The sequence below is a fragment of the Diadema antillarum genome, unplaced genomic scaffold (genome assembly GCF_040938485.1).
Source record: "Diadema antillarum isolate AM-2024a unplaced genomic scaffold, OU_Dant_1.0 scf00000036, whole genome shotgun sequence".
In the NCBI taxonomy this organism is placed as follows: Eukaryota; Metazoa; Echinodermata; class Echinoidea; order Diadematoida; family Diadematidae; genus Diadema; species Diadema antillarum.
This window is the reverse complement of record NW_027270925.1, coordinates 3,701,191-3,727,023: the sequence shown is the minus strand read 5'-3', so window position 1 is coordinate 3,727,023 and position 25,833 is coordinate 3,701,191. Positions and strand designations below refer to the sequence as shown.

Genomic DNA, 25,833 nt, shown 5'->3' with positions numbered 1-25,833 from the left:
ATAACAATCAAAACAACAACAACCTCATCTCAAGGCACGCATTCTTTTGTGCTCGGAAGACGATTCTTGGAAGACGAAGCCAAGTCTGCCGCAGATGGTGGGTAACAGCATCCAGCCATGATCAGGAATAATCACCTATACATCTTTCTGACGAAGTTAAGACACACAAAATTCCACTCCGGTCTGACTACAACGACAAAGACAACAACAACAGCAGCAGCGGTAGCCACGACAACTAAAGCAACACAATTGCCGCTGATAATCCAAGCGGCCTTTGTGCATTGCATGACTCATGCTACGAATGACATGCTGGCAAGCGCATCACAGAGATGGCAGTGTGAATGACTTTCAATTAAGACGTCGAAACGGAATCGACAGCAGCAACGGATCACTGAAATCTAATCAAGCCATTTTTTTTTTAGTGTGTGTATATGTACACATAACAGAGACACATGACAGCGCTCAATCGATTAGTCTGCATTTTTTTCTCCGGTCAAATTACAGTTTTGCATTGTTTTATCAAATCACATGGAGAATCACCACCTACTGCACACACAATTCTTATGAATGCAATCAAATCAATCAATATGAGACGTGCTTGATAAAGTGTGCATCATATTAGTGCAGTTGAATGAAGTTTAATAGAAGTTGCATGACATACTGTAAGAGTGGAAATTTTCGCGGTGTTCAAATTTTCGCGCATTTCGCGCAACCAGAAACTAGCACGAAAATAAAAGCACGCGAATATTTTTGCTTGCCATATGTGCCTGTGCGTGATGTCTTGATTCCGCGGAATTAAAAACACGCGAAACTCTTCCGACCCGGCCAAGCGCGAAAAATTAGTCACGCGAAAATATCCACTTTTACAGTAATCCAAACCCATGTTGTGGGTTACCAATGTCCTTTTTCGAGTGGAGCAGGCTGCGTTCTGATATCGATGATTTTTCTTCTTCTTTTTTTGTACGTTTCGACAATGATTATGATCAGGCAGCAAAGGAAATGTAATGCAAATCAGGCAAAATTTCTTAATTTAATACAAGTACCCAAAAAGCAAGTGTGTAAGACTAGATTGAATGAATCAAACTCATTTAAAATAATTCCTCTGTGATTCCACATACCAGCAAATACTCTGCTTTTCATGGAAATTTTCTTATATAAAACTATCTTACATACTGCTGTAACGTGTTCATCTGCCCTCATTTGAAGGTGACAGAAATACACAAATTAATATTTTTTGTATTAATGATTTACAAAATGAAAAGATGGCACTCAGACATATTATGCAAGCTATTAACTCAATACAGCTTTCTCCAGGACATTATAGAATACAGGAAAGAAATCAATTTTGAATGTACTATTGTCATTTTATAAGCCATGTGACTGATCTCTGCTTTTTCACAGCAAGGACAAAACTCACTGCATATCAGATATACAATGTACTCTAGGATAAGCAGTCATTTCAATATTTTTTTTTTCCTAGAGAGAAGGACTGTGCCCTCTGTCATTAATATTGCATTCATTCAGCAAATGTACTGCTAAAATGTCCTAATAAATTGGCTGGTTTGAAATGAGGAAGTCCAAATGTCAAACTGCAAATTGCATCATCGCAAGTTGCATCACCACTAAACATGGTTTATATAGTCATTCAAGTTCTCTGAGTTCTTGAGGTGTGGACGGCTTTTCTTTGTGACCGAGAACTTGACAGGACATACTTTCATCCACAGTTTCAGATATATTTTTGAGCAAGTAATTTTTCGCGCTCACCCGGTCCCGTCTCACATGTTTTGAATTCTGGGCTATCAAAACATTAGATAGTGTTACATATCACAAGCAAAATTATTCACGTGCTTGTATTTTTGCGCTAGTTTCTGGTAGCGAGAAATGCGTGAAAAATTCCACACCATGAAAATCTTCACTTTTACAGTATTGCTAAACTTTTTCTGAGGTACCATGGCCCAATATTTCAGACATACAAGATTTGCAGCATTAGAGTCTCTCCCATAAAGCAATGCAAGGCATCTTGACGAGTTGCAAATCCGCAGAAGTCACACAATACCTCTTTCAGAATACCTTCCCAATGTCCTGAAAATGCCACTTAATGAGATTCAAAATTCCCCCATTAGTCTTTGGAGGTGCAATGCTAAGCAGGGGTCTTCTGTAGAGCCTCGGCTCTTGAACCTGGATACCCGTTCCGACCCCGATCAAGATTCGATATCAATTGTTACAGCGGTCAGATTACCGCAATGGATACGGCTATTAAGCTGGCCATGTCAGGGTCTCGAAATCAAGTCAGACCTTCGCCGCGGGCCTCTACGTGTCCCCGTCCAGGTATCATGCACAGCAAGAAGTGTGTCTTTGGTTGGCACTGACATTTACATTTCATACAGGGACACTGGATATGCAACGTAGATGCAAAACATTGAGGGGTCTGGAGGGGAGATAGGTGCACCTAGCAAATAATGTTCCATCTCTGAATGCAAATTTAGGTTTCTGAAGCACATCCATGCAACGTCTTTACAACACTCCGATGATCCATTCTCGAGTTGAACCTTTTTACAAAGCCAAGTAAATCTCGCATCGATGTTCCTTGCCACAGGTACTGCAATGTTGCTTTGCAGCCATATTTCACAAGTGTGCATGAATTACTAAAATACAGCATGATATTAAACTGACAACGCAATGCCCAATTTATCTCACTCAGTCTGCTGAATGTGCAAATGGCTTTGCTTTCTTGTCTGCTTTTTGAATTACAGAAAACATTGCTAGATGAAAACAAAAAAAAGGTAATAAATGAACAATACAGCCAACATCAATATGACTGTACTAGTAAATGCATTAGTGGTAATATCAGAAATACTTAATGATGATGATGATTATAATCCTACTACTACTACTACTAGTAATGTTATTATTATTATTATTATTATTATTACTATTATTATTATTATTATTATCATTATCATTATCATTATTATTATTATTATTATCATTATTATTATTATTACCATTATTATCATTGTTATTATTATCATTATTATTATTATTATTATTATTATTATTATTATTATTATTATTATTATTATTATTATTATTATCATCATCATTATTAATATCATCATCATCATCATCATCATATCAATAATGATAATGATAATGAACTAAAAGAATATCTTTTAATGAAAAGTATGGATTCAGTGTACACATAATCATTAAGATTCCAACTCTCAGTTAACACCCAGATCAGAGTACGGTGTATGTCGACACTCAATCGTGCTAGTATGTGATGTCACATATTCTAACATGTAAAACGTACAGAAAATCAACCTACACCAGAGTGCAGGACAGCTTTGAAAGCAACACAAAACCAGATATCACTCTTTTTTTCCCCAATTTTTCTTTGTTAGCCCCCACCCTCAACCCTCCAACACACTCACATTATATTACTGCAATTGCTGCTAACAAATTTTGCCTCATTGAAAATTCTTCATCTCCCCCCCCCCCCCCCCCACCACCACCACCACCAAAAAAAAAAAAAAAAATCTGAATGACAAGACAATTGTTACGTACATGCGGCATCTCACTTACCTGGCACACAAAGACAGACCTAATATAAATTGGAGAAAACACTTCACCAGTTCTCCCCATTTTACGAGAGGGGGGTGGGGGGATGAAGATTGAGCCAAATCATGGCAAGCAGAAAAAATTGGGTTAATAAAAGAGGACAGTAGAATTGGTCTTGCCTGGGTATAGGGCCATTTCTGTAAACCATCTTGTTCTGATTTCCGAAATTCCTGACTGCTTAATTCACGAGTATGCATCGAGCGAGCTCTTCTTCTCTCGATTGCTGGAGGACCCCTTGCTTCATTTTAGAACAATCCAAGAGAGGATACAAATTATCCAAGGCCCTGATACATCAGGAGGAGTATCGGCAGAGGTTATTCCCCCCTCTAACAACACCAACCTCATAATCAGCTTTGGTAAAATATTGACTAATACTGGCTCCGGCATCTTCTGATCAGCAACATGGAATGCATTCATTTTCAGAATTGAAGATGCTCTGCACGTACAATATTGTAACTCATCAACACTACGGAAAAAAAAATAATAATAATAATAACTTCACAAGGTTATATGGTGTGAGCTTTAAAGTAGAATCTAATGTTATACTTCTCAAGCAATGCAAACCTATATAACAAAATTTGGCAATTACAATTAACATTGTCACTTGACCCATGACCACTGTCATTTCACAGAAATTTGCCATATGGCTCTTTTAGACTAGCATCCAAGATGATGAAATAAGAGCATCCCTCCTGTTAATTAACAAGCCTTCTGTCAAGATTAATCAATCAAACAGTCACAACTGAAAAACTCTGTTCATAAAATCACCGGTCTACATCATAGGGCAATTTCTAACTATGATGGATATGCCAAATGCACGGGGTGAGGTGTTTTCAGACAAAAGCAATTTCTCCTCATATGGAGAAGGGGGGGGGGGGGGGGGAGGGATGCATACAATTTGCAGTATCCACAGTATTATGAGCTTTTTTTTCCCCCCTCATGATTAAGACAATGCCACAACCATGCCATGAAGGAGGGTATTCTTTCTGCCGCGATGCATCAACTCCGTCTGGTCCACGAGGTATGAGTCATCGGTGCGGTGTTCGTCACCGAGGAGGGGAAAAAAAAAGAGAGTGTGGAGGGGGGGGGGGATGCACTAATGAGGGAAAGTGAATGCGACAGATAACACGGAGAGACAGACAGACGGTCTAACAGACAGACTTCCCACCAGAGCTACGGAGCTGCGGCCATTCATCAGAAGATCTGTTGAACAGCATCAGACGTAGGACATGAGGGAAGAGCATAAGGTCATCTCTTGACATTGGATGAGAGCGCACTTTCATGAAAGCATCACACACAAAACCCTCATGTGATACCCAAAATTCATCTCCATGGGGGGGGGGGGGGGGAGGGGCTCGTATCATCTGTCTGGTGTCAACTGTCCCATTGTAAACACTGGGAGTAGTTTGCATGCTGTGTCAGAACACATGTTCCTTAACAGTAGCCCCCTGCTACACACAATGCCTATACATACAAGCACAGTCAAAAGTCCACTCAAATTGAACAGCAAAATTTTGGTCTCTGTTAATAGGAAACCTCTTTCAGGTGGCCAGTTTTGATTTGAAGGCCAAAATGATATTGGCCGAGATGTCACATTTCCAAGCACGCCACATTTACAAATCAATTTGAGAGATCGATACAAGCTCATTTTCCCTGAAGCAATATATAAAACAACAAAACTGAATACAATGATGAGTTAGACACCCTAGGAAGGTTTAGGACTTTAGTGCACTTGAAAGCACCTGTACACAAAAACATTGAGGGTTCTAAATGGTCCATTTATACTGTCACAAAAAAACCCGCACAGTGTTTAGGACACCCCATCCAGCTCATCTATAGATAATTGTGTGTAATCATCTTGTGCTGTTTGATATTACACTTAGGCAACGGCACAGGAATAATATGTAAAGAAGCTCATTATTTTAGCCATCTGTAAAACATCTTCAGTATGAAAAAGAAAAAAAAAAAGCCAACACCACTTTTGGCAAAACACAAAAACCAGGTTTGCTATCTTTAAAAAAAAAGAAGAAGAAGCTAGAACATTACTCTGTGCTTTGTTTATATCTTGTGAACCCTTTGTGTTTCCAAGAAATCTGAAAATGGAGTGAGCCACTTGAACCGGAAGGCATCTTATATCCTCAAGTACACAGCGAGAGAAAGCTTAGCATCGTGACAATCCAGGCTTGTACAGCGTATTTCGCTTTCGGCAATCAAGACTGTGAGGTGTAAAAGAAAAGGCCACGACTACCCCCCCCCCCCCCCCACCACCCCCACACAACACGTGGAGGGTTCGATAAGTATCAGACATACAATGATTTATCATTGTTTTGCCATTGCCCTCCTGCTAGAACACACCTACCGCGGAGACATAAATAGTCAGGAGCCCTTTGGCGGTGGTACGGATCGTTACCGTAAGTCAATATATATCATAATTAACAGAAGCAGCTCTGCATGGGATGTAAAAACTACAGTGGGGGGGGGGGGGAGGGAGGGGGAGGAGGGATGGTGGATGGCTATGTAGGAGCCAAGATCTATTGCAGCCAAAAATAACTTGTCCAATGTGCTCCCCTGGCGAAAACACTTCAAGCGTTGGACGCGCGCCAAATCTGCACCCGATTCTCACTCCGCTGCTTTGCCATATCTCATCGTTCTCCCCCCCCCCCCCTCCTCGAGCTCTTGGGGTAAGAAGAAAAGAAGGGAAGCAAATGGAAGAGGAAGAAAGGGAAGGAAGGTGGGGGGAGGGTGGGGAGAAGAAAAATTAAAGGTACAGATATTGCAGGACTGAGGTCCATGGTGTCCCAACGTATCATGCCAGAAGGAATCTCATAAAGGACTGATATTTGGGAAGGCTGTGGATAAATGATCAGAATGTGGATGAGTACAATGTCCTTCTTCATAGTGTGTAGTGTCAATTACCATCCCCCATCCCACATCTCTCCCACCGAGTGCGCACTGTAACGAGGAACAATGCCCCTATTCTCCTATTTTCTGCATACTCACCCATGGTCCTACACAGAAGCAGAGACAATTGTCTGTTTCTTGCATACGCTGTACGTTTGTATTTCATTAGTACATCAATAGCTAAATTTTTTATGACATAAGTAGGTTTATCAATCATGTAATTTTACAAAAATCTAAGTGCTCAAAGGTTCTTTGCAACAGTACCTAACTATCACATTTGATTCCAGTGACATTCTTTTTTTTCACAAAAGATGGCAAAAATAAGAGAAACCTGTCACAGATATACGCTGTACACAGAAACATGGAACTCTAAGGTATATGCCTCCTATGCAGCATGATGTAGTACAATGTAAATGCACATTGCAGGACTGATACTGAAGTAGGGTATGAGGCATAAATGTACATTGTATACTTCTATTATATGCAATTTGATACTTCTTCCCTCACCACTCGAGATGAGCTTTACCAGAGAGTGCAATATACTGATGCATTTGGCTGGTAGGGGCTATAGGAAGGGTGGAGGTGGGGGTGGAAGTGGGGGTTAGGGGTGGGGGAGGGGAGGAGGAAGAGGATGATTCCTTCTGCTACAAACACTGTTCATTCCATTCCAGTATTGGTAAGCAGCACATTTTCTGAACCAGAAGGTCAAGAGTATCTCAGCATGCAATTTCTCCTGACTGCTCATGTTGGACCGTGGAGAAGACAAGCAGGGAATGTGTTACAACTGCCAAGGTCTCCATGTGAGAAATCCAGGGTTGGGTGGGGAGGGGAGAGGGAAGGAATGGAAAGTACAGCAGCTCCATATTATGGACACCTGTTTCGGTAATTCTCTTGTAATGACTTTTGTTTTTCTGTTGAGTAATGTCCTGACATGGAAATGAAACAGTGTTCTGTGCATTCTAAATAAAGATAACACAGAGAAATTAATGTCCACTTGTAGGTGTCTTTACGATGAGCAATTCCTAAATGTATCACTTCAATATTCAGATTCTGCTTTAATCCTTGATGTTGTGTCTCTCAACTACCCATTACTTTTCTCCAGCAAAGAAGTCTATGCTACAGAGGAAGTGAAGGAAGTTCATGGGCTAACCTTTGACCTCCGACCCAGGATATAAAACCCTCATCCCCCATCCCATACTCACAGTGTGATTCCAGATGACCAGATGTCAACTTTGAACCCTGAGAAAACGTCCTTTCCGTTGGCAATCTCCGGCGGCTGGAAGGCTGGGGAGCCCTGGCTGGTCCGACAGGCATCATCTTTGGTAAAATGACTCAGAAGCTGTATCAAGCGAGAGAGGGGAAAGAGAGAATGACGGAGAAAAACAGATAGAAACATATTACAAAGAGAAATACATACACAAAGGAATAAAGACAAGAAACACACAGACACACATGCACACACAAATAGAAATAAGAAACATATAAGGGAAACACATACACACATGAATGAAGACAAAGAAACATATAGAAACACATACACACATGAAAGAAGACAAGGAAACATATAGAAATACATACACACATGAATGAAGACAAAGAAACATATAGAAACACATACACACATGAATGAAGATAAGGAAACATATAGAAACACATACACACATGAATGACGACCAAGAAACACACAGAAACACATACACACATGAAAGAAGATAAGGAAACATATAGAAACACATACACACATGAAAGAAGACAAAGAAACATATAGAAACACATACACACATGAAAGAAGACAAAGAAACATATAGAAACACATACACACATGAAAGAAGACAAAGAAACATATAGAAACACATACACACATGAAAGAAGACAAGGAAACATATAGAAATACATACACACATGAAAGAAGACAAGGAAACATATAGAAACACATACACACATGAAAGAAGACAAAGAAACATATACACACGCACATAACGAGACAAACAAGAACATATGGACATAGAAATGAATAGACCGATATACCGAGAAAGTGACAAAGAAGAAACATACAAAAGTATGGGGTGATAATAGGAGAGAGGAAACAGAGAGAAAGAAAATAAAATAATCAGTTTACACTTCCTCAATTTCTACCACCATTCAAATCATCAAGGATGAAATTTGAACTCAAATATATATATCCAGCATATCTCAGTTTCTATTCATGAGATTTTAAGTAACATATAAGCACATGCAACTAAGTTTTTCTTGTGATGTGCAATGGCATTAAATCATAAAGAAACAAAGCCAAGATTTACCACGAGCCAAGGGCAAATGAAGAGCCAACATAGACAGACACTCATACATCAGCCCCGATTCAGACTTAACAAAAAGAGACAACATAGCACGCATGTGACCCAACAGTTGCAACCTACATTTCCAGGGACGCTTGGCGCTGTCCCACTACCAATACAGTTTTAACTCATGCAAAGCAGAACATATCGCATTACACTTGACATAAGTTAAAACCGGTACCCCCCCCCCCCATCACTGACTTATACTCAAACTCAAACATACACACACATACATACACACACACACACACACACACACACACACACACACACACACACACTCAAATGAGTGCCATCCAAGAGACAGACACTATGTACATATTGGTACAAGCACATCCCCAACATGACATGCCGTCATTTGTCAACTCCGATTCTCTGTGATTCGTGATCTGCACCATTGAACAAATTGTGTACTCATGCCATCCCAAACTGAACCATTTCTACAAGACAAGACTCTCTGGTAGGCTCCAGACATGCTGCATCACTTCAAGATTGATAGCTGCCAACACTCCATCAATTCTAATTCCTTATGAAGACTACAGCTTCAGTGCCAACCTTTTTGCTGTTTCCTTCTTTTGCTTGAATATTGCTTTGGTTTATGGTTTTGTTTATTGCTATACTACTCAAATAGTGAGTACAGATCATTTGTGCCTTCTAGATTCAGTAAGCTTTAGCTTCAAAACACAGAAGTCTACCAACAAGAAGAAAAAAAAATCAGATCTAGCTTGAAAATTATTGTCATTCTAACAATAACCAGACATGAAATCATAGATAGCTGAACTATGGGTGTGTGTATCACTGAAGATTTGTATGCACAGATCATAAAAGAAAAAGTATACATATTTTCAGCTTATTGTTGCTATGTTTGTACAATTCATTACGAGGGGAAGATAATGACGTGTGTTGCATAGTTTCGACAAGCATGACTGCATAATTTTGTGGCTGGGTGCGCTTGTTTATGTACCTCTACAATGTATCTTAAGTATACCACTGCAAAAAATCTGTTTCATGGTGGGTAATTTAGCTGCTAAAACTAGGCATCCCCCTTTTGTGACCATCTATTTTCTTATTTCTTACATTTTCATTTCCAAATACTATACGTGAGTTGTGTTGAATAATCATTACCAGGCTCAGAGAGAAAACCATACATAAATCAAACTCAAACATCCCGATAGGTGCAAGGGTTTTGGACACTGGAGGGCTACACTAGAGAGTGCAGCCATCTGGAGTAACTGGTTTTAACTCTCAATACTGCCAAGGCAGCTATATACACCACACCAGCTGTCAATGGTATTTTTGCAAGTCAGAGGCTGAGGGGGTTAATGCACAGCATTGAGGGCAAGTGCCATGAAGACGTTACACTTCTGACTCGCACGGTGGATCCTCAAACAAATCCTGTCAGATTGATCCCTCGTTCGTGGTACGGTATGGGACTATACGGTTTCCCCAAACCTAATGAGTCATTTTCTTTTGCCCTTCTTCTTCTTACTGCTAGAAGGTCCACCCCCCCCCCCCTCCCACACCCCATCATTCATATCAATGAATGATATGTCAGAGTAAACAGATTTGATGGCAATACCAGATTATGAGGCAAACTGTCTCTGTTACTTCTGAGAATGAAGACAGCATTAGTCTCATTCAAGGCCCTTACATTACTGTTTTTGGTCTGATGCAAAGGTTCTTCCAGTATACACGCAAATGTATCGCAGATGCATTTCAGAAACTTCACTTTAATACGCTTCTACTAAATCAGCGATATGGCCATATTGTGGACATGTTTCTTCTACCGCATGTCATTGTTATTAAGTAAAATAGGTCATAAATGTTTCCATGCATCACAGATATTCAGATGAGATACCCTTTTAGCTTGATTCTAGTTGTCATCTACATGCAAGAATACTGTGTATGAAATAAAATGTTACACGCAATATTCCAATGTGTAACATCAATGTGAAATAACGCATATTACACATAAAGGTCAGTAACATTAGAGAGTAATGAGTATTTCAGCCTGTAACAATTTGTTTGTTTGTTTTTTCGGTTCATCTCTATTGTACGCAGTCGAGAAACACAGCGGGCATCATGCCGAATAAAAACTATCCGGATGACAGATGGACGACTTGAGCCACGAGACCATCCAGTCCAAAGTCCGCTGTCTTGTCAATTACCCTCGGGGCATGCCTCAATGTAAATGTAAGCAAATTACCCCCATCGGCCATCCATCAAGCCCCTAGTAATGAGAGCGCAGGAGATACACGGGGTCTATAAACTCCAGTCTACATTTGCACACCTTTATCTATCACAGAACAAGATGTGAAACAATATCGCACTACTGTAAAAGCAGTAACATCCACGGCATGAAAGTTTCACAAACTGGAGCCTACGACCTTTTTTTTAGCATGAAAGTTTCGCAAACTTGAGCTGACGGCCTTTTTTTTTCGGCATGAAATTGCTCGCAAATTGCTGACCATGATGGCATACAGCACTATGCTGGCATTACACTTATTGTGTCGGCAAAAACTTTTGAGTGCATTTTACTTTTGTGAATCTTGGCTCCTCGTGAGATTCACAAAAATTATATGAACACAAATATTTCTGGTTTTACTGTATCTCACTTTAACTCTTCTCCCTCCAACCTTTTCTTCTTCTTTTTTTAAATCAAGGTAAGCATTCCATTTACATCTTTTAAAATCTGGAATAATTCAAAGAATGGCACATAGCTGCCTAGTTGACACAAATGACAGCTGAAGCTTAGATATTTATTTTGTTGGGCTAAAGTCTGCCAGAGAGTGAAATGTTGACACTGGGTCTGAGTCAACAGACTATGCAGAAGCTCTTAAAGTGAAGCTTATAACAACTGACTGTCAGCCGACTGTTCGATTCATTTCAATCAAAATTGAGCACTAAGAAGATAAAACTTCCAATTTTGCAGCATCCTTTGTTACGGTGTGCACAAGACTGCCAAAAAAATGTACCAAATGGATCCGTAAATTCAAAATAATGTCTCAACACTTAAAGGCATTGATAGTGAATAACTTTACACACCGACACCTATTTATTTCAGCAATCAAAACCATACACACTTTCATCACACAAATCTCACGGTGAAAGCTCTTCGAACTTATTTTTTTCAAAAACCAAATAAAGAGGTAAAGATATTTTCTATTTCCTCTTTATTTGGATATATACTGCCTTGATAAAAATATTATACAAATACTGAACGTTTATGATTGCAATGGACAGAATATTTCATGAGGTGGAAGATGAATGATCCATTTAACGAGGCGCAGCTAAGTTGACTGCATCAATAATTTCATCTTTTACCAAATAAAATATTCTGTCCATTGCACAAATGAAAAAAAAAAATCCCCAATTTGTTTTAAATAACACCTAAAAATAGATTCTTGTCATTTCATGTTTTATGAAACTAAAAACAGGAAAGAACATGTGAGATCTGAGAACAAGAGAGTGCTGAGCACTATACGCTAGCGCACTATCCGTCAATATGCTTGATCGAGCACACATTGCAAATGTAAGCATTTTGTGTACAATTTAACGTACATAGTGTGCCAGGCTCTTGGTATGTGTGCAAATAAAGCAAATCGCATGGATCCAAGATTGCAGGGTAAACGGAGCCAAAATGGTATGAATGATGACGTAATATTAGTATAATGGGACAAATGATTAATACATCAAACAATCAATCAAATGACTAGGATTTAGGTGTTATAAATATAATGCACTTTATTATGTTGTTACAGTATTTTGTAGCACATTTTCCTCCATTGGCACTTTGTTTCAACATCAGCAACATAATACTTTTGGCAATTATATGTTTGATCACATGACACTAAGCAGACCAATCACAATACAGGATTTCATAATGACGGATATAACAACAAATATGATCCTTAAAAACACACACACACACATGCTAGCCCTCTCAGTACCATCCACTCAAAATTCTATTGTTACTGTACACACACAGGTTGCTATGGTAACAAAGCGAGTTCAAGTGACTTGTCACTGGAGCGGATTGAACACTTTTTATGTTCCACGCTCCCCCTGGGCGCAGGTGTGTGCACGAGTTCTGATCAACTGTTCCTATCTTGTCTTCGGGGGATTGCCCAATTGTGTGGCGACACAACGATGCGTTTTCTGCCACAGACGCAGGTGCACGTGGAAGCGACGCAACACACTTCATTACCGTCCCCTCAGAAGGAACAATATCAATCAAATATGGTCAGTTTTACGGTAAAGGGTGTAACTTTCAATTTTTAGCCTTTTCGCCCACCCTGAACACATAGATTTACAGATCTCAAAGATTTTTTCCCATGTGAGTCACCTTATGAGTAGCCACCTTGGGTAGCATAATCAGGTCCAGGTATTGATGCGTTTTGTTTTGACAGTCACATATGTACCCTAAAAATGACTATTTTGTTGCATTGAAATTTATATAACAATTTTGAAATGTTAATAATTTTCTACAGCAACTGCAGAGATCTAATTTTTTATGTTAAAAGCATAGTTGTATGGTCAATTGAAATGACCAAATTAGTTTGGTTTGTATCTGGCCCTTCATTTTAGAATACTATGACTTCAAATTTGAGGTTTCGGAGGCTTCATTTTCCGTTAACAATTGTTTACAAACTTTGATGGACAGTAATGATCAGTGGATGTGTTTTGGTTACTTTCTTTTATGCTGAAAATAGTAAGGTACAGCTAAACTTTAGACTTACATCAAAGTTTACTTGATTCTAGGGCTATTTGAAATTTTGTGATAATTTTATTCCATCAAGTGAAATTTCCGTTAGCAGTTTTGAAGCCTCCGAAACAAAGTGTTTAGTCAAATAATATGAATATAGATAAGAGAAGCAACCTAATCTATATGTCAAAATGTAGGATATGGGGCCCTAACCTAATAGACCAAAAATAGTTAAGATCCGCCAAACTCTCTGAAAATAGGAGACAATACAAATTTTCCGTTAACACGTGAAGCCTCTGAGACGCATTGAAGCCTCCGAAACAGCAAAAACATCTAATTTGACATTTCTGATAAATTCTTTGAGTGTCTGCCCCAAATTATGCCATGAAATCATCAACAGACATGGACAGACAACAAAAATAACAAAAACATTATGATACTGCAATAATTTTTTGAGCTAATACACTTTATAGAGAAAAAGTGGTTTCGGAGGCTTCAAAAGGATGTTAACACTGCATTTTTGTGATTTTCTCAGGACAAAATCAAATTAGATTTATTGTTCACCCACCCAATGATCGCTTATGACATATCTAAAGATATTCAATCACATTCAGTTTTCTGGCTGCTTTGTTTACTCACCAATATAGATTTACTATACGATTTACCTATTTTTCTTAAATAGTGCAGACGTGTCACACATAACTCACCTTTTTACTCAGCAATAAGATATTAGCAGATGAGGATGTTGCCCCACAAATATGTTTAAACAGTGTATATCAACCAAAAAAGACACAATTTACCCATCACTTTCTACATAACATACATGATTTTCATAAAAACATACGGCATACCAAATTAATTTTCCAGATGTTTCGGAGGCTTCATTTTATGTTAACAGCATGTAAATGGAATGTTTTGATTATAATTTTGTAATTCTAAGTCTATCAAATAACTGTTTGGACTGAATGAGACTTAATGATTCCTCAAGCAAGGTGTAGATAGTTGTTTAAATGTATGAAAAGCATTTATTTTGTAGGTTTCCTTTTGAAACAATGGAACAGGCTAGATATTGTGAGTAATGAAAGTGACTTCCAGCTTGCGTGCATGCCTACATCATGCAACAGTAGTGCAACAAAGCAAGTAGTTGTGGATACATCAATGTTCTTAAGTTGGATAACTCATTTTTACTCTTGAGAGAAGTTGAAGTGTTGTGACCATATTTGCATCACTCTTTTGACTGGTTAGACTTTGTTAATGAAGACCAAACAATTACTTGATTATTTAGTGTTAAATACACTATTTTTTAAAGAACTAAACACTATTCCTGTCCTGAAGATTCAAGGACTTTAATAGATGGTTATTCAAGAGGGAAGCATACACTTAACTAAGAAATATATTACTTTTGAATTTAAGGTTGTATCTTTTATGCATGATCAAGAGCAAATGGTGGGAAATACTTTTTGGATTTTTACACTTTCGACTCACTATCATCTGAGTGTAATAGTTTCGAAACACAATCTTTTACATGTCCATTTTATATAACCCATTGACAAATCCATTCCATTGTTACTCACATGGCATTTGTTTTTTGCCATACTAAAATCTTGACTTTTTCAGCTTTCCATTTCTTAACAAATTCTTAGGCTTTCATTTCCAATACTTATTTGGAGGAAAGTAATTAATCAATAAATTTGTGATTGGATTTGAAAATAGCTAACATCTTGCAGATTATCATTTCTGTGGAGTGACTTGGATCACAGGGTACTGGTACAAAAGCAGGCCTCCTAGCTGTCACAGGAGTCACACAAACTGGAATTTTATAAAATAACTATAAAAAAAGAAGCCTTGAAGAATAAAAAAAAATAAAAATAAAATGATATGAAATAGGGGTGACTTGTATACCACAAATTCATACACAGTCATGGGTAGGGTAGGGGTACATTTCTTTTCAACAGGCGATTCAAAAAGATGAATGGGATCTTGACCATTTCAATTTCTATTGAGCTCCATGATAATATCACCAATATATAGATTATAATTCCAACTCCATTTTGATGATGACAGTTTGATGATGACCCTTACATGGAATGGCTGATCGGTGTTTAAGATTGCTGTTCTATGACCATGATCACTGCATTTGATAGCTATAGTTGGGGATATCAGGCATGGTCCATATGCAAAAGAATGTTTATATTAAAGCCTTTTTTCCCCTTTCTATATTTTACAATGCTATGTTGTAATCTAACCATCATGCCATTACATAGTCTATTTTCTATCCCTTTCTCATCAGCAGTTGAAATTGATTTCACATGTATATAAAACAATCATTATGATGGGTGGTTTATGTCAATATACATCCCACAAACTGCACTTATAAAGCAAGCAAACATAATCTTTGCATTAAGTCTATAGCTACAGTTCTTACTCACTGAAAGTAATTCTTACTGCATTATGATGAAAAGTTTGACAAATGCATACAGCTGTACATGTGTGTAGCCTAATCATGTTCTGCAATGCCAAAGTCATGGATATGCAAATACAGTGTATGTATACAACTGAGGATAAAGATTTAAAATATTTTTCTTTGTCTCTTAACATATATGTTGGAAAGTCTTTTTTCTGCATACAAATAAATACTATTTTACATGTTACAACATTGTTAGTTATTTGGAAACAATCAGCTGCATTAATGTACTTCATATCACCTTAAAATGGACCATTTTTGCATGTTAACAGTCATGATGAAGCCTCCGAAACATGCGTTGCTGCTAACTTTAAGCCGCAAAAAAAGAAAGAAAAAAAAAAGATGTTCCTAATCAGTGTACTTTTATTGCTACTGTTGCAGTTTCCTTTAGAATCATATTGCCTCATGTAATATCATAAATTCGAACTGAGCATTGCTCAAAGTGTACACAGTTTGTTATTCACTTTTGTGGAAGCCAATTTCCTTATAATTATAAGTACAATTTGTATGAAGGGTAAACATAATGCACTGCCATAAAATGTACATCTGTATACTGTTATTCACATTTTATTGATGCCCTGTTGTTATTCTAGCATGTAGTGATAGTTGCTTACTGTAGTTTTATTATTTTAAGTGAATACAGGACTAGAACTTTGTGTTAGCAGTTTTGAAGCCTCCGAAACACACTAGTTTGTTAACTGAAGCCTCCGAGACTCACAAGTCTGAAAATTTCAACTTTGTCAAAAATAATCAAATTTCTTTGGGATTTGGGTTGATAAATGTTTGTTACCAAGAGATAATTTAGGGCTATGTTTAGAGTGGCTCTTGCTTCTAGAACATTCTTTTAACTTAAAAATAGTTTGTCAGGTACCATTTTTACCTTGGAATTTGAAGTTCACATCCAAATAATTGCAAGAGCGAATATCTGTTGGGGGAAAAGTGTTTTGATATTTCAAATATATGTTCACAGCAAATGAAAAGTTGCATTACATCCACCATTTATCTTCATTTGGTTGCTGTGGGTGACCAAAACATTCTTGTTGTTTTTACCTAAATTTATCTAAAATTCCATAATAGTCACTTCATTTTTCATATTTAGCCTAAGAATTAAGCTCTGGAATGACAAAATATTGAAAATATAGACATTCCTATATAAAATAAAGGCAAAAATAAAAATGGAAATACAACTTTAATTTTTGACCCTTGCCACATCAAAGTTACACCCTTTACTGTAAAACTGACCATATAGCGCAATAGGCTTCCAAAAATATATTCTTTTCTACAATAATCTTCTATTTCATCCAAATTTAGGCTCCAAGGAACTGATAAGAGAAAATTCACACCAAATTCACAGCATAAAAAAAAAAAACATGTATATTCAGTTTTTCTATATTAAGCACACACAGAAAGGTTGTCTACTGACTTCCTTTTACTCAGTAGCAAAAAAGTTGAACAAGTTGGGTCATATAGAAGCCAATTTGTCTTAACTTGTTACAAAACATCACCGAATTAATCTGAGTTTAGCACTTTTCACAGGGAAAGGAATTCATAGCATTCAAAGTCCACACATTGTCCCAGTGTGAAAAATTGGATGCCATTTTAGATAATGATCTTCAAGGATCTTGCATTCCTCAGTGCAAAGAACAGATGAATCCTCTGCATATATTCTGCTTTTGATGGCAAATTTTTCTATTTATTTCCTCAAATATATTAAAAGAAGTTGTGTGTTTGAAGCCATTATGCAGGTGCAGCCACATTTTTGTGCATGAGACAATCCAGAAATATTGGACTATCATTACTACATTTTGTTGTAATTTTGATTTGATTTTGATTTGATTTATTCACAAAATGCATATACATTATTCACAAATATGCACATAGTTTGTACATGAAACATATTACACATTTTGTTTGTATCCCTGCTAGAATACATCAGCAGTTTGAGCTAAAATTTCATCTAAGTTACTATTGGGCAATATGTTTCACCTTAATAGAAAATGGAATGGCTCCAAGAGGAAAGAAGAAGGTACACTGCCAGAACCACAACATTAATAGCTGCAGTGAAATTGTTCTCTTTCCAAAGGACCTACCGTATTCCCCGTTCTGGTTGAGAAATTAAGGCCTCTGCCTTACATCTGTGGCATCACTGCTTTTAGACAACCATGTCACACCCTTGATATATATGCCATTAGCAGCTGATTGATGCGTACTTCACAAACCATTCTGCTGGACTCCAATACTGTCAGAGTGCTCGCTACCCAGTTCTGGGATCGTTCACACTAGGCACCAACATCATGACTGCACACAACATGCTTCATGTAAACCAAAGGCACGAACGGTGGTGGTGATGAAATGATCAACTTCAAATGGTCCTCAAACACTTGCATTTATTTATTTCAAAACCTTTCTTTTGTCTAGGAAAATTGCATCAGAATTGAACTCAGTAATTTCACGGTAAAACTAAAGGCAAAGCAAGTTTTGTATTTCTTTTTTCCTTGCATGAAAGTGACACTGGATAAAAACAATTTCAAGTTCAATATGTATGATTAGTTCACTAACAGCAATGACCATAAACTGATCTTTTGTATGTTATTTTGTCAACAAACTCTTTGGTTTTAAACTGTAAACAAAACTTAAATAAAATTTAAAAAAAGTATGACAATAAAACATGTCATTTGAACTTTAAATACCCAATTTTTTCAAGCTATGTTGTCAAAGTGGAAATTTTTTCACATTTTTTTTTAATTCTGTGGAATCAAAATTACAATGTATATTACTACATACATGTACAACAACACAAGAATCAAAATTTGTATTTCAAGGTAGTTTCACGTCGCGAGAAATGTGTGAAGATTTCCACATCGCAAAAATTTCCATTATTACAGTACACGATCCTTGGAAGGGTTAAAACTAGACTCCCCAGCATTGCCCTTCACTTATTTGCAGACATGGCACAATGCAGCCATCAAATATCTCTTCTTGCTCGCTTGGGTGGGGGGACTGGAGAAAAAGGACCACATCATCTTGACGTTTTTAGTGAGAAGGCATTCTCTTTTCCTCTCCTCGACCGCTATTGGTGATTGCATCGGTGGTACGGGACAGAGCCTATGAAGGTCACCGGCGGTAATTGGTTAAAATGTCACCAATATTTGAAGAAGGGTGGGCACGGCAGCTCAGCTGCTGCAGCACGCGCAACCTGCAGGAATGCATCTTCCAATGCAAATGGCCCATAATGAGCTACTGAATGGATATCAGATTGGTACTAAAAATGATTAAAACTTCTCAGGAAAAATAAATTCCAAATTGTTCATCTGTTTATTTGTTTGTTTATTTTCTTATTGTCAAAGGATGGGTCTTTACCATATATTTGGGGTCTATAACATTCTTGATCAAGTGCACGAGCAAACTTACAATGGAGTGCAAAATTCTAGATAATAAGTAAATACTATCAATGGATTAATAAGAAACAATAAACATGGATGAAAGATAGCAAAACCACTTTATGATAAGTAAGGTTCAACTTCAGATGCAAAATTTGTCAGTATGGAATTATCAGTAGTTTCCATGTTTTATTTTATTTTTTTTAACTATCTACACTATCTGATGTCCTCTATCACATACAAGTGTAAGATAATGATGCTGGGCTCAATCTCATTCTCCTACTGTTCAAATAAAAAAAATATGAAATTGTCATATACATAATATTATGTTTGTGTATATGTGTGTGTGTGTGTTTGTGTATGTGTGTGTTTGCATATCCATAGACAAATTACCAGGCTTTAAATGACATATATACTCAAAAAAGCAAAAAGCTTTTCCTTTTTCTCTAAAAATGCCCAAAACAACGCCTTAAATATGAATTTGGTTTTGTTTTGTCCTAATATTTCTTTTTTTTTTTGTATTAAACAGTTCTCTCTGGTCAAGCTGACTTAATGTTGTCTTAGCTGGCATCCTAAACTGATGTCGACAAAAAAGAAAAAAAAAATCACACACACACACACATACACACACACACAAAATGGTGAAGATCATGCACACACTCTCACATGTCACCGTCGATCTGGACATGCAACTAATACCACTATTTTCATATCTACAGAAGATAGTATATGGTGCACATGTGTGTGTGTATGTTCTTTTTATATTACAGCTCTTAATGTCTTCACTTCACATGATAACATATCATACAATATCGAGCTTTAGAACTGCGATGAGAACGCTACAAGGCATTAGGCAAAAAATGGTGTTCTGCAATGCACAAGACAACTATTTCCACTGTCCAACCTGGGAGGCTGCGTCATCTTAGCGTTCGCACCACATATCTAAAGCTTGCTATTGTCTTCTTTCAGATGTCTTTCAGGGTATTAAAGGGTGTGTACAGTTCTGGTCGAGGTGAAGATTTTGCTTTTAACATTTTGTGAGATATTCAGAAACTACTCTATGAGATGTCAAAGAGCATGCGGTTCTAAGGGGTATCAAAAGTTTATTCGATGAAATTCGGTTTTGAAATGGCTGAGATATCCAAAAACAAGGTGAAACAAAGATATACTAATAAAGTTGGGGCATGTCGCCTTTTATTATTAGCACTTTTTTGGATATCTCAGCCATTTGAAAACCAATTTTCATCAAATAAATGTTGAATCCTTCTTAAAATTACATGCTCTTTCATATTTCATAATAGGCTTTTCATTATCTCACTTAGGAATGTTCAAAACATGAATCCCTACCTCAACCAGTACTGTACAGTCCCTTTAACTTTATGCAGCTCGGCAGCATGGGTCCCCCACATATGAAACATGTGATGCATCGGCTTAACTTCCAATGTTAACATGTGGAGGAGAGGGGAGAGCTCTATGGTGGCTTGCGTAAGCTCCCTGATGGGAGCTCCAAGTACACCAACTTCCAGTCACATGCACCGTGATGTTATAACTCCAGAGTATCAAGGTTTTCCTGCATGTGATTTGCAGGGCTTCAATCATCATGTGCCAAGTCAACTATTAATAAGCATCTCAATATATATATATAATATATATATATATATATATATATATATATATATATATATATATATATATATTATGCAGTGATATATTTGAAATGCTGGCATGTTATTCTCAGCTCTTTCTGTTTGGCTTACAACACTTACAGTACTGCTCAGAGAGATTTGACCAAAAATAGAAATATGTCACCAGTGGTGTAATTTTGTCACATTGTCTGTACTATTTTCTTTTCAACTTTAGACATTTTTTTTTCTTTTCTTTTCCTCTTGTTTCAAGTCAGAAGCAGTCCATCCAAGAGCTCATCTTCAGTTACTAGTACCATCGACATCTTGCTAGCCTAACAAGGTGATGCAATATCAAGGAGACTAGTCTTCCATCAAGACTTTGATGTATAAATAATGTTCTTCACCACTGGCACGATACCACAAGATAGCCACCTGCCTGGAAGTTATTAAAGATGTTTATGAAATACCATACTCCCCACCTGCTCTCCCCAGGGTAAAGTTTTTGAAGCTGCAGGGCTCTAATCATGCACGATTTTAATACTCACTTCAGCTACGCCAAAGTCGGAAATCTTGAGAACTCCGCCGGTTGTCAGCAACAGGTTGCTGGGCTTGATGTCCTTGTGTACCACATGCATGCTGTGCAGGTATTCCAGGCCATCTACCAGCTGGACAAAGTACCTGAAAGCAGCAAACAGAGAACAGCAATGGATCAGTCTCATGAGTTGCATTGTTGCCCAAACACTTTGTATCCTCCTCAGTCCCAGTCCATTTCCTTTCTCGTTTTGTTTTGTAGACTGGTTGGAAGGAAACAATGATGATGATGATGATGATGATGATGATGATGATGAAGACGATGATGATGATGACGATGATAATGATAATGATCTGTTGATGTTGATAATGATGTTCATGATGATGTTCATGAGGATAATGATAACGTTGATGATGATAATACCAATTGCCATGGAAACCTCTGCCATCTTCATGATAACAAATGATCATGACAAGACAGTGCCCAAGACAGACAGCAAAAATGAGAGAAGAAAAGTCTGATGATAAAGACTATTCATAAGCTGAGCTCTCAAAGCATCAGAGTAGACAGTACAGTGAGACTAATGAAATATTTACTAACACACAAACTTGTAAATGGAATGGCAATGGGTAAGAAAGAATGACGAACAAATTTTACTCATCCAAACAAGTTTCAACTCTCATTAGTAATTTCAATATTGCACAACAGGTGTCATCCATGAAACAGCAACAGTGTAATGATTCAGTCTTACTACATTGTATTTACACTTAAAATCAACTCATTCTTCCTTCTAACATCTTTCTTCTTCTGTTTATATTTTTTCTGATTAATCTTTCTTAAATATTTCTTTGTTTCAACATTATAAATTCATGGTGCACTTAACGGTAGATGCCTTTTAGCACGACTTGGTGAACATCAATGAAATACCAAATTCTTCCTGAACAATCAACTTGCATGACTACTTGGTTGGGTTCTTTTTCATTCTTCCCTGGAAAAGTCCCCTGTTTTCATGCTCAATATTCTCGTTGCAGTTTTGCATCATTAAGAGATAGTCAAGTAATGAATTATGATATAATTGAGGTCAATTTCAAATGTACTTAAGCATCACAGTCTTAAGTCTTAATGCTCTTTCTATCTAATTATTGTGAACATTGTTGCTGTAATTTTATCAATTCTTTTGGAGTCTCTTATATGATATACACCCAGTAAATCCAACTTCAGATTTCAACATACTTAATGCACCAGCCTAGTGGTCTCTTACATGACTTTTTTTTTCTTTTTAAATAAAAGAAAACAAGAAAAGAAGAGAGAGAGGGAGAGAGAGAAGCAGTCCAATCCAGAACCTGTATTACGTGATCCAAATTGCTGCTGGCAGCACTCACATCAGACAAATGAGTTAATATTGTCATGGTACGGTTTTGTCTTCATGCATATGAAGCTGCCACAGCCAATCACGTCATCATTACAAGACGCTGCCCAATCTGCCTAAAGAACAGCTGATATCAGAACTCACAAGAATGGACGAGACGGAAGAACAGAAAAGATGTTGACAAGACAGCATATGAATCTGCATGTCGTAGAGCTGCGCATTGTACGGAGATTTGCGATATTGATGATGACAAGAAGACAACAGAGAATGCCAATATGCGGCACTTTAATTCGAGCGCAAACATGTTTGGGACTTTTCACTTTGAATTTATCAACGAGGAACGATTGTTGAAAATGACAAACAACTCCAAATTCAGGGCGGGTTTATTTTCCTGGCAAATGAGTTGACATTGACTTAGGAGAATCTTCAAATTTCAGGTGAAAAACAAACAACCTATAATATCGGTTAATGTAAACGTCATACTGTATATTTTGAGAATATTATGTTTGTACATTGTACACCTGATCCCATGCGAGCAAGTCATGATCATGTGTCTGATTAGTACAAACCTGTAGTTTGTAGCTACAGTGCTCCATATGCAGTACGTAAAAAGACGTTAGGGACTTGTACATTTTTGGAAGTGGGTCAATTGTCAACTGAGACCCACGCTTATGGAATGAGAAAGACGTAGTTATCAAGTTTTTAAAAGAAAAGTTTGTGATTTCTCTTTATGGAGATGATAAACAAGTGATGCATTTGTGTTATGGAAGGCAATATTTCAACAAGTTGTTAACTTTGCAAATATATCTGTTGACTTGAATACTGTATGCGTCATATATTTAGTGGGTCTAATTTTTCATAAATCAGGACTTCCAGACGATTTCGGGAGTGGTTAAATTCGCAATCATAGAGTACAGTACTGAATGGAGAAATGTACGCATGCATTCACATTCATGTCGGGATCAGAGTCAATAATTTTGCATGTCTTTAAATTCGCGAATAGCACCTGACTCGCGAAATTTGCGAAAATAAAATCTCGCCAAATACTCAGCGTATACAGTATTTTGTGAAAATAGAAACACCGCGAAATATATCACATACGAAGTATTATGCATTTCACAGTGACCAAAATGATCTCTGGTTCAAGGACAATACTTCAGGTAGGCCCTAATACACTCAGAGAGAGAATGAAAAAGAGAGGGGGAGGATGGGAAAGGAAGAGTATAAACTCAATTCAGGTCATAACAAAGCAAACTATACCAAAAAGTATAAACTTAATTCAGGTCATAAAAAAGCAAACTATACTATCATGATCATGCATGGAGAACAACCACATAGGAGAATTTTTATTTGTTTGTTTTTTTTTCTGCCTGGATAGAGAGAGTGGCAGAGATTATCAGAAAAGCAACAACGATAACAAAACCAGAATTCAGCTGATCAAATGCAGACCCAATGGGAGATCTCTGCAGAGAGGTCTTTTTTTTCTGACCATAATTGGATTTGATCCCCACACCCCGCTCCCTCTTGGTCTAATTTGTCTCCGTAAAGTAACTCCCTAATGACCACAATTCGCCGGTCAAATCTGACGGGGGAAAAAATGGCATTACCTTCGACTGGACTCTCTACTTGCAGTAACGCACGTACACACTCCCTACCAAAAAAAAAAAAGAAAAAAAAAGAATGAAAGCACGGCATCAATAGACACCACGCTCTTTTATCTCAGCGCAATGGTGGCAGAGAGAAATTACGATCGGCCAATCGATAGCGCCATGTTCCTCAAGAGTTCCATGGAATATAATGATTGGAAGAGGGACCGGTGCATTGATATCAGGCAGCGGTCACGCAGGGCCTGGAGCAAAGAATAATCAAATTATAGACCGCTATGGCTCCAGCATGGATTGGGTGGCAAACTTGTTGCATTCAAAACAGATACAACGTCTCAAGCCTCTTCAATCTTCGTCTAGATATGTTAGCTCTTGTCATATTTTGATCTCTGCTACCCTATAATTAAGTCAAGGTTACTATAAAAGTAGAAATTTTTGTGGTGTTGAAGAACTTTTCGCGCATTTGGCGCAACCAGAAATTAGCGCGAAAATAAAGCACGCCAATGTTTTTGCTTGCCACATGTTCAGTAGTTGATGTCTTGATTCAGTGGGATTAAGAGCTGGCAAAACCCATCTTACCTGGTTGAGTGTGAAAAATTAGTTGCGCGAAAATATCCACTTTTACAGTAATAGGAAAAATTATCTCACTATACACACTATGTATGAAAAGATACCACTTTTATTCTCTATGAAAACTGATATCAACACAGGTACTTCTCTTTTGAGGAAAGACAAAAAATCCTGCATTTAGTGGCAGAGAGACAGTTAGAAACATTGTATGAAAAAGTTTAGCTGCTGCCGTTTAGCTCCATTTTTGATCATTATCAAACTTATTGTCACTGCTGCTGGTACTCTTGTTGTTGTGAATTAAGAGATTGTCCTTGTGGATAGTTTATAGCCTCCCCCCCCCAAAAAAAAAAAGAGAGAAAATGATAATGATACTGAATGCAAAAAAAAAAAAACTGCTTCGTAGAGTGATAAATTCTTTGACTCCCTGCATAAAACACGATGATCGTTGCAAGCAAATGATACACTATATTTTTGTGATGTGTATCACAGGCACCTGCACGGTTGGACTATTAGAATAAAATAAGACAAAAAGAAATGAACAAATGACAAAAAAAAGGATCAAATGAATAAATAAATTGTGACTTCCTGACCATTTTGCGAGTGGTTAAATTCATGATTGTGAAGTAAACTACTGAATGGGGAAATGTGTGCATATATGTAACATTCATGTTGAGATCAGAGTCAATATTATTGTGTTTTCAAATTTGTGAATAGCAACTGACTCAC

General features: G+C 37.4%; 1 protein-coding gene across 1 annotated transcript in view; it reads right to left on the bottom strand.

The window, feature by feature from the left end:
• LOC139745371 (serine/threonine-protein kinase STK11-like) overlaps positions 1 to 25,833 on the bottom strand; it is an 80,350-nt gene that overhangs the window by 11,303 nt on the left and 43,214 nt on the right. The window contains exons 4-5 of the mRNA XM_071655768.1: positions 21,578 to 21,710; positions 7,725 to 7,861 (exon numbers count right to left, since the gene is read on the bottom strand). Coding sequence (XP_071511869.1) covers positions 7,725 to 7,861; positions 21,578 to 21,710 — 270 coding nt within the window. The remainder of the gene's footprint in view (positions 1 to 7,724; positions 7,862 to 21,577; positions 21,711 to 25,833) is intronic.